Here is an 11,259-nt window from a genome sequence, read left to right on the forward strand (position 1 = left end):
TTTCGAGATGCGACACCATTTTATAGGTGAAGACAATCAGATTGATCAAATTGAAAGTAAGAAGCAAGTGCAAACCAACAATTACATTTCACCTTGGAAACACAACACAATCAAACTCAAGTACACAGTAAGCAGTGTCACGCCACTCTCTACCTTTTCATGTCACACGCCAAGAGAAAAACGACGAAACGTTTTAATGACAAAACTACATTTAATGTTCATGTCCCCGTCAGTTTTTGGCAAAACTAAAGCATTGCATGCCCACTGGCACATGGACAACCATTCCTGAAGACCGGTCACGACTACTAAAAGACTCTCCCGACATTCAGAGTGTCCAATGAGTCTTGAGGAAAACTGTTATGGATCGGTCAAATGCCCAATAAGATAGGGCCCACTCGACTCGTCCGCTCCATTGAACCAAAAGTATAAATACAATTACAATAGGGTTTCAGGTATACAATCTTCTTAAACATTAAACTGACTTGGCCGTTGGAGTGCTAACAATGCAGGTCCACCCCACATTGCCATAAAAAAGATCAGAGACATCGTTCAAGACAATTATCGTCAACCTTTCATCATTTATGCTTCCTTTGAGAATTAGAACTTCTATTTATTGTTCTTGAAACCAGAACATTTACTTTTTTTAAAATGTATTTTTTAAAAGTATTTTAAATATTTGAATTAATTTGTTTGAATTATATTTTATAATAATATAAATGTGAGATATATTTTGAGATTTAATGAGATTCATTTTAAAATTTTATAATTATATAAATATTTAAAAATATAGTTCAATTGTTTAAATAATCAAAAGAATATAAAATAACATAAATAAAATCAGTGAATACATTTAAAGAAACCAAATAGGCATAATACCAAAATACAACCGGATACCCCCACGTGTAGTCCAACATAAACATTAACAAACACGCTGGCTATTGGCCACGAAAATGACAAAGCATTTTCCATTTCCGTGTTTCCATCACCGTTCCAGTCCAAAACACCAACCCTCGAGCATAACACTCTTCAGATACTCTCTTCCAACTTCAACACACTCACGCACTCACGCTTCTATACATATTATATGGAACATTTAGGTTCATTTGTTGGACTCACTCTGATTGTGTGAAGTCCTAACAAAAAACATGGCTTCAACACCTCTTGTTTTCTCCACTTCCTTCTCTTCCAAACTCCACCAAACTTCCCACAGTAACAAATCACGCCTTCATCATCGACCCCTTAATTCCTTTCCATCTTCTTCTTCATCCTCCAAATCAAAACTGAAATTTTCCCCTTCAAAGCCACTCATTTTCTCTCGGAAACTAGTTGCACGAGCTTCTTCTGAAGAACATGCTACTGAAGTCAGAGATTCTGGCTTAGTGGGCGAGGATGCTGCAACTTTTGACCTTGAAAAACAGAAACTTTCTTCTTGGGTTTACTTCACTGCAGTATTGGGAGTGGTTCTGTTTGTTCTTAACTTGATCTGGATTGATGATTCAACTGGGTTTGGTAAGGTTTTTGTTGATGCCATTTCGGGAATTTCTGATAGCCATGAGGTGATTAATTTTTTAACTTTTTAATTTTGTTGGTTTGAATGATTGTTTCCTATCTCATTTGGTTGGTACTTGAAATGGATGAAAAGAGAATGCATCGATTAAGATTAGTGGTTAGCAATTTTATGTGTGACCATTATATTCCAAAATTGTTTTAACTTGTGAGAAAGAAGATAAGAAAACCAACACAAATTATGTAGCACCGAGTCTTTAGATTGAAGTCATGTCTTGTCTCTCACACCGGCCAACACATGTGATTACATTTAATCACTTCATTTTCTCCGAGTATTAGATGCGCGTTAGTGTCGTGTCCTGTGTCTGTGTTACTGTTGCAGATTTTGGCATAGTGTCTATTCCTTTAGTAAATTTTGTTTCTTAGTTGTCTACTAGTCTTTTCCATCCATTACCATGACCGATTTAAATCTGCAACTGCAATGGACTTGGAATTAGATTCATAACTCATCATTAGTGACCATTTAAAGTATTGCACCCTGCAGGTGGTAATGTTAGTCCTGATTCTCATATTTGCGGGTGTCCATAGCGGCCTGGCCAGCTTCCGTGACTCCGGTGAGAAACTCATTGGAGAACGAGCTTACCGTGTTCTTTTTGCAGGAACATCACTTCCTTTGGCTCTCACCATGATTGTGAGTACTTTTTTTCTTATAAGCCGCACAAAAACTTCAATATCCTCAATACTTATGATACCGCATCTAAGTTTTGTCCCTATATAATTTCTTTATATGTCGATAAAATTTTTAAACTAATATCCTCTTCCATGTTTGAAATTTATGATGTAGGTGTATTTTATTAATCACAGATACGATGGACTTCAGCTATGGCAGGTCCAAGACGTTCCCGGGGTTCATCAACTCGTGTGGCTTTCTAACTTCATCTCTTTCTTTTTCCTATATCCATCAACCTTCAATCTTTTGGAGGTTGCAGCAGTTGACAAGCCTAAGTTACATCTCTATGAAACTGGAATTATGAGAATAACCAGGCATCCACAGGTATAAACAAATCCAAACAACTATGTATATCAAAATAGAACTTGTAAGACACCGATGAATTCGGGGTTTTCACTTGACCTTACTCTGAATAAATTTTTTGTTTTGCTATCAAGATGGTTGGGCAGGTTATGTGGTGTATTGGTCATACAGTCTGGATTGGAAATTCTGTTGCGGTTGCGGCTTCGTTCGCCTTAATTGCACACCATTTATTCGGTGTTTGGAATGGAGATAGGAAACTGAGTGAAAGATATGGGGAAGATTTTGAGATGGTTAAGGGTAGAACAAGTGTTGTACCATTTGCAGCAATACTTGATGGAAGACAAAAGTTACCAAAAGATTTCTACAAAGAGTTCATTCGATTACCATATTTTACAATCACTGCCATAACACTAGGAGCTTACTTTGCACACCCACTTATGCGGGCAGCTAGTTTCAAGCTTCACTGGTAGTTTATACTAATGTCACGTTTTGTATGTATTCTTATACGGATGGATAGTATTTCCTCATCAACTAGGAAGTGAAAAGATCATAAAGGATTCAGAAATTAGTTGAATAGTTAATTTTTTACATTAAATTAACATATTTTTCTGCTTTTTTTTTTAGCTCCGTGTTTTTGATTATTTTGACATGTTTGAGTCTCTTAACCATTTGATATACTCCTATGATGAAAGGTATCAATCCCTTGATAAATACCCAGGGATTAACTTATGAAGTTGAAGTTGCAAGGGAAAATACCTTACTTTATGGAAAAGTGAATCATTTGAATGAATATTTGTCATTATTATTTTTGTCCACTAAAATATTGTGGTATTTTGGATTGAACTCTAGTCTCGACAGGGATAGATTCATGTTTTGACAGGAGTTGTGCATGTTGTAGTCGAAGTCTGTTCAAGCATGCAGGAGTCGAAGTCTATTCTAGTATGTAATTGTATAAGTTAGCTTGTTGGTTAAGTTAGTTTGTAGTTTATAAATAGGTTGTTCTCCCATATTGTTGAGAGAGGGTTAAACATTAATTGTTGTTATTCACTTGTAACCTTTTGCCTTAATTGGAGAAGTGAATAGAAAAATGGTTTAATTAACTCTTGTTCTTCCCTCTTCTCTCTCTTTCGTAAAATCTAAAAAGAGTTTTCTTGTGTTTGTTCAAGAAACTCAATCTTTCTCATAGTTTTATTTGTTCATGGTGTGACGTTTGTCACAACAAATTGGTGCGGTGAGCGTGGATCAAGATAGCGTCAACGAAGTATGAGATTGGGAAAATCATTGGTGTGAATGATTTTGATTTGCGGTGCTTGATGATACAAGTTCTGTTGGTTCAGTAGAATTTGTTAGAATCGTTGAAAGGATCATAGACGATGGATGTTACTCTAATAGAGAAGGAGAAAACGACGATGATCGAGAAGGCTCGCAGTGCTATTATATTGAGATTTGGTGATAAGGTTCTCCGGCAGGTCTCGAAGGAGAAGACAACAACGAGTGTGTGGAGCAAACTCGAGGGTGTGTATATGACCAAATCTTTGGTCAATCGTCTCTACCTGAAGCAAGTTTTATATTCATTCAAGATGAATGAAGACAAAGTCTTGGCTAAGCAGCTGGATATATTCAACAAGTTGATTTTTTATCTTGAGAATATTGAGGTCAAGATTGATGATGAAGATAAAGCGTTGTTGTTGTTGTTGTTGTTGTGTGTTTTACCAATATCTCATGCTCACTTCAAATAAACTTTCTTGTATGGAAGAAAGTCTATGACCTTTGAAGAAGTTCAATCAATTTTGTACTCTAGAGATTTGAACGAACAAAAGGAGCATAAGTCATCGTCTGTTGGTGAAGGTTTGTATGTTAAAGGAAAGTTCTCAAAGAAAGATGGTAAGTATGAGAGGAGGAAGGGTAAAGCTCTACATAATTCTTATGGTGGTAATGTTCATGTTATTAGGTGTTATCATTGTAAGAAGGAGGGTCATACAAGAAAGTTGTGCCCTGAACGTTTGAATAATCATGGTGGTACGGATAATGGTAATGACACCATTATGCAAGATGATTATGAATCATCTGATGTCCTAGTTTCAAGCAACAACTATGGCAATGAGTGGATTATGGATTCAGGATGTACTTGCAACATGACTCCAAAAAAAGACGTGTTTGAAGAATTATGTGATCAAGATGGTGGATCAGTGTTGCTGGGAAACAATAGAGCCTGCAAAATTGTAGGAATTAGATCTGTGAGACTCAAGCTCCATGATGAGTCAATAAGATTATCGATTGATGTCGGGTATGTACCTGACCTTAAGAGAAATTTGATTTCTCTTTGAGAATTCGACAAGAAAGGATATGTGTTCAAGGGAGAGCAATGTATCATGAGAGTCATGAAGGGATCGAAGGAAGTCTTAAGAGGTTTGAAGAAATAAGGCTTGTATACCCTTGAGGTTGAGTTTGTAAGTGGACCAACATATTTTGCCTCCAAAAAACTTGTGTCGAAGACAGAACTGTGGCACATGAGATTGGGTCATGCCAATGAAAAGGGTCTTGTTGAATTGGGAAAAAAATCTACTAGGTGGTAACAAATGTCGAAAAGTTGGAATGCTATGAACTTTATGTGTTTGGTAAATCCTGCAAAGTGAAGTTTAACAATGAAAAACAAATCACATATGGATCCCTTAATTACATATGCTTATCTTTGGGGGTCCTATATACAAACCATGTTGTTTCTCACGTTAGGAACATATAGGTAAATATTGAATTTAATTATATTTATCATATTTATATTGACTTTAAACATCTATTTTTTATCATATTTATATTGGCTTTAATCATATGAAGTTCAGTCATTCATTTTTGTAGTTTTGTGAGACATTAAAATATATTAGTCGTGATAAGAAGATATTACATCTAATGCATCCCAATGAAAAATGGTTTTATCAAGTATTGGTATAATGACTAATTTCCAATTCATCAATCATAAACTTTTGTATGTTATTGTATAGAGATGACACTTAGAGACATTGTCATTTCATGTGCCCATTGGTGAGATGACCATTACTTTGGACGAAGTATCTTGTATTCTGCATCTTCCTGTCATAGGCCAATTATTTGACCACCATACCATTCAGAGAATCGATGCACTATACCTAACGTTGCATGCAAGTCTAGGTTAAAGATTACGAATACACGAGGAGCACATTGTGGTTTTGGTTTTCTGAAGGAAATATATGAAGGTCATTTGAAGTTCGTTGTTATCCATGCTGATGATGATGCTCTTTATGCTTATCACAAACATTGTGCATTTAGGACACATTTCATGTTTTTGGTTGAAACAACCATATTTGTGGACAAGAAATACAACATATGTGAATGTTGTTTATATTCGTTACTTCATAAACCTTTAGAGGATTCATGAGTTGAATAGGAGACCATTTTGTTTGATTTACTTGTACTACAAGTTGAATGAAATAAGTGAGTGGAAGATAATGCAAACGACAAGAAACAGTATTCTCTTTAAAGTAGTATACACATAACTTATTAATTTTATATTGTTTTAGACCGGACAAAGGCTCAAATGACCAAGGTCCAACCCATCTAAAATTTACTCCTCTTTGCCCAAGGTATAAAATCAGTTCACACGCTAAGAGCAAGGTACAATCTATAATTTTCACACTTTTCACTGTACTCGTCTTGAATCTTGAATTGACTTGAGTGTTGGAGTGCAAACCATGTAGGTCCACCTTGTGCCACTATAAAGGAGATCAGAGCCACCGTTTAAGATCATCAGATTTCTAACTGCATCCATTTATGATTCCCAAACGGAATAATGATGTCACTCTCCAATCTCGTCGTGCAAACATATAAGTTATAGATCTGAATTCTCACGATTCTAGAACCAAATCTCCGACTTACCAACTCGTAACCTCCTTATGTCACCTAATAAATAACAAATCAACATCCACACATTTTGCGAATCTGCAACCACCTTCCAATTTCATCACGTGAAACCTTCTGAAATCTCAAAATCAATGGCGTTTAGAGGCAAACATAAAGATATAATGTTGTCGGTCCAATCAATCGTCGTTTCTATCATGATTCGTCCGATTCAGATCTCCGATTTCCTCTAAAACTCTGTAAAATAGCAAAAGGAATTATCATATATCCAGATCCAAGGTTATGTCGGGGTCTGAAAGCAATTTTTGTATAGGTCATTCTAGAGGTTCGCAACTCACCTTTCGCCCTAGCGCCATCCTCACTTTTCCCTTTTATGGAGGCACTACTAAGGCGACATCTTCAAGATACAACAAGTTCATAGTTAACATCGAACGCATAATAAGCATCAGGGAATCCATTAAGGGTACCAAAGCATCCATGACCTGCATTTAGAACCTCATTAGGCAAAGTTCAGTAATCCCAAAAGGAGCGAGCTAATTCAATTGCTCCATCTTCGTATCACTTGGGTTAATAACCCCGAGACAACAATTGATTCCAACAAATACCCACTGATGAACTACCTCATTGCTACTATTTTAGGGTAATATATAAATAAGCTACTCTACAAATCGCCATACGCGAGCAAATCAATACACTACAAACAACACCGCTAAATACAACAAGCTAGTATAACAAAAAAAATGGTAGCTAATATTATTTGATGCACTAAGTCTCAGATTATGGAGCAGAAAAATTATAGAGGCACATATACCACTTCATTACAATCAAATGCATTATTTCTTTCGTAAAACAAGCAATTATGGCTACCACACCCAATACAAATATCCCACTATAGATAATGAACACCGATGGTCTGACCTAAATAGAAAAACTTCACAGGGTAAAAGAACGAGCATTGGAGTTACAACAATTTGCAAGCAACGATTATGATAAAGCAAAGACGAGCATAAAGCTCTAAAGTGAATAACACCCATATCATTGAGGTATAATATTTCCATTAAACATCCAATGTTGTTACAACCAAGCCACAAAAATCCTGAGAAGAATTGTAGGAAATTAAATAATACAAAGCAAAAGAAAATCAAGCCAACGCATCAGAAGCCGAGGTACTAGGATCACCTCCTTGAGTCACACCGGGAATAAACTTGAACATGTCTAATGCTTTAGTAGAAATTACAGCACTGGGGCAACATCTCCTTACATGATCCACATCTCACTCACGGACTCCGAACACATCCTGCAAAGTGCACCAAAGAGAGTCACGAAACCCACTGTTCAAACCTACCACCTTGTCATGGAGAGCTTTCAAGGCCTCTACATAAGCCTTTGTTTCCTAAAGAAGGGACTTTCAACGCTCCTACACCCAGTGAGTCTTCTCCTTGACAAAATTAGAAGAAACATGATATCTCTTATTTGTATTCTTTAGGGAACCCTCCAGCTTGGTGATACGAGGGACAAAAATAGAAGGATAACCATGTATTTACACCGCCTCTTGCAAATAGTTGGTGGCTTTAACCTCATATTGCAGCATAACAAGCTTCTTTTAGAAAGTAACTGATCGGTCACCATTTCCATTGAATTCCCGCCGTTAATCCGACGTATTTTCATCACTCTGGTAAGATTTATGTTTGTTTTTAGTTGCATTTGAGTCAAGTATCAAGTTTTGTTGGTTTGGTATTACATTACATTCGATTACGAGTTTAAGTCAAAAAGACCTTGTTTATGCTTCGTTTGGGTAGTGTCATTGTTCCAGGTTTAAAAAGCAAGAATGGTGAAGTTCGGGACACTCTGAAGGACGAAAATATGACAGAACAGCAGGTCAACACGGCCACCCGTGTGCCACCACACGGCCGTGTTGTTGGTCAAGCAGAGAAAAAGATGAAGCAGAAAACAGGGATCAACACGGGCACCCGTGTGTACACACACGGCCGTGTTGATTAAAATAGTGCATCTACACGGGTACCCGTGTGTAGGGACACGGCCCGTGTTGTTGCTACTGTAACAAATGCTGAAATTAATTAATGCAGGAGAAAAAACACGGGCGCCCGTGTGTACACACACGGCCGTGTTGATTGCACGCAGCCTGGAAAACCTAATTTTGCATTGTGAACCGATTCTTCTCATTAAGGGCAGTATGGACCTTTTGCTTGGAGAGGAGGCATCTGAAACTATAAGAAGGCTTGGAAGAGAAAGAAAAAGGAACCTTTTGACAGACGAACGAAAGCATTACCGTGGAGAAGATAGCAAATACAACGGATTCGAAGACGGCGAGATTCAACGGTAGCCACCATTGAAGATCAAATTCTCCTAATTCTTTGTAATGTCTAATCTTTACTTTATGAATTCTTTAAGTACTATGAGAGGCTAAACCCCCTGATGCTAGGGGGTGGTCCTGATGTTATCGTATGTTATGAATGTGAACCAATGATTCCTTGATTACTATGTTATGTCTTTCAATTTAATTGTGTGATGTTATTATGCTTTTGTATCGGACAAATACAAATTAATCTATGACTTCCAATAACAGGACTGTGATTGGTAGGGTTTCCACACAATTGGGTTTATGAATGCATCATCTAGGACTAGTAACTTTCATAAATTACCGTAAACCTTGATATATTGTATGATTAAAACCAATGATTAATTGAATGGACATTTGAGTAAGAATTGGTAGTTTAATAGTTTCTCACTTAAGGACTTAAGTAAGAACATTCTGAGGTTAGGTGATTGAATGTATCATAGGCATTAAGGAAATCGGGATAAATTCATAACGGGCTAACTCAACCACTTACCCTAGCATCTTTTATCTTAATCAGTTATTTTTACTATCTTCGTGTCACTATTCGCAATTCCAAAACAAACCAACCATTATCTTTTTGTTTGAATAGAATCGAATTGAAATAAGTAATTCCTACGCAATCCTCGAGATCGATACTGGGAAATAAACTCCCTATTACTACATCGGTGAAAATAGTACACTTGCTATTTTTCCGATCAAGTTTTTGGCGCCGTTGCCGGGGATTGCCATGTGATCGGTCACCATTTCCATTGAATTCCCGCCGTTAATCCGACGTATTTTCATCACTCTGGTAAGATTTATGTTTGTTTTTAGTTGCATTTGAGTCAAGTATCAAGTTTTGTTGGTTTGGTATTACATTACATTCGATTACGAGTTTAAGTCAAAAAGACCTTGTTTATGCTTCGTTTGGGTAGTGTCATTGTTCCAGGTTTAAAAAGCAAGAATGGTGAAGTTCGGGACACTCTGAAGGACGAAAATATGACAGAACAGCAGGTCAACACGGCCACCCGTGTGCCACCACACGGCCGTGTTGTTGGTCAAGCAGAGAAAAAGATGAAGCAGAAAACAGGGATCAACACGGGCACCCGTGTGTACACACACGGCCGTGTTGATTAAAATAGTGCATCTACACGGGTACCCGTGTGTAGGGACACGGCCCGTGTTGTTGCTACTGTAACAAATGCTGAAATTAATTAATGCAGGAGAAAAAACACGGGCGCCCGTGTGTACACACACGGCCGTGTTGATTGCACGCAGCCTGGAAAACCTAATTTTGCATTGTGAACCGATTCTTCTCATTAAGGGCAGTATGGACCTTTTGCTTGGAGAGGAGGCATCTGAAACTATAAGAAGGCTTGGAAGAGAAAGAAAAAGGAACCTTTTGACAGACGAACGAAAGCATTACCGTGGAGAAGATAGCAAATACAACGGATTCGAAGACGGCGAGATTCAACGGTAGCCACCATTGAAGATCAAATTCTCCTAATTCTTTGTAATGTCTAATCTTTACTTTATGAATTCTTTAAGTACTATGAGAGGCTAAACCCCCTGATGCTAGGGGGTGGTCCTGATGTTATCGTATGTTATGAATGTGAACCAATGATTCCTTGATTACTATGTTATGTCTTTCAATTTAATTGTGTGATGTTATTATGCTTTTGTATCGGACAAATACAAATTAATCTATGACTTCCAATAACAGGACTGTGATTGGTAGGGTTTCCACACAATTGGGTTTATGAATGCATCATCTAGGACTAGTAACTTTCATAAATTACCGTAAACCTTGATATATTGTATGATTAAAACCAATGATTAATTGAATGGACATTTGAGTAAGAATTGGTAGTTTAATAGTTTCTCACTTAAGGACTTAAGTAAGAACATTCTGAGGTTAGGTGATTGAATGTATCATAGGCATTAAGGAAATCGGGATAAATTCATAACGGGCTAACTCAACCACTTACCCTAGCATCTTTTATCTTAATCAGTTATTTTTACTATCTTCGTGTCACTATTCGCAATTCCAAAACAAACCAACCATTATCTTTTTGTTTGAATAGAATCGAATTGAAATAAGTAATTCCTACGCAATCCTCGAGATCGATACTGGGAAATAAACTCCCTATTACTACATCGGTGAAAATAGTACACTTGCTATTTTTCCGATCAGTAACACACCTTAGTTCCATGGTATCTACATTCCCTTTCCCAATATCCCTTTCCTTAAAGGGATTACCCAGGGCCAAGACATCTTCTCGTCCAACAAAGACAAGAGAAAAAGATAGAAACAATTTTGAACATGTTGTGGGCAAGTTTAAAAACCAGTTCCAACTTATCCCATTTAGGGATATTATGAACGAAGGATAAATCTGACGTAGAAACAATAGTGGTCTCCTCCCCAATAATACGATCAAGTTGAGAAGAAAAGACATCTCACACCTGCATGAAGGGAGTGACCTCCCTGAAA

General features: G+C 37.2%; 1 protein-coding gene across 1 annotated transcript; it reads left to right on the top strand.

Annotated features, from left to right (window-relative positions):
• Positions 1-935: 935 nt before the first annotated feature.
• On the top strand, positions 936-3,162 carry LOC127108130 (15-cis-zeta-carotene isomerase, chloroplastic). The gene is made up of 4 exons (XM_051045550.1): positions 936-1,556; positions 2,051-2,197; positions 2,351-2,560; positions 2,674-3,162. Exons 1-4 carry the CDS (start codon positions 1,146-1,148, stop codon positions 3,007-3,009), a joined length of 1,104 nt encoding a protein of 367 aa, XP_050901507.1. The 5' UTR covers positions 936-1,145; the 3' UTR covers positions 3,010-3,162.
• The last annotated feature ends 8,097 nt before the right edge of the window (positions 3,163-11,259 follow it).

This window comes from Lathyrus oleraceus, chromosome 7 (genome assembly GCF_024323335.1).
Source record: "Lathyrus oleraceus cultivar Zhongwan6 chromosome 7, CAAS_Psat_ZW6_1.0, whole genome shotgun sequence".
Taxonomy (NCBI): Eukaryota; Viridiplantae; Streptophyta; class Magnoliopsida; order Fabales; family Fabaceae; genus Lathyrus; species Lathyrus oleraceus.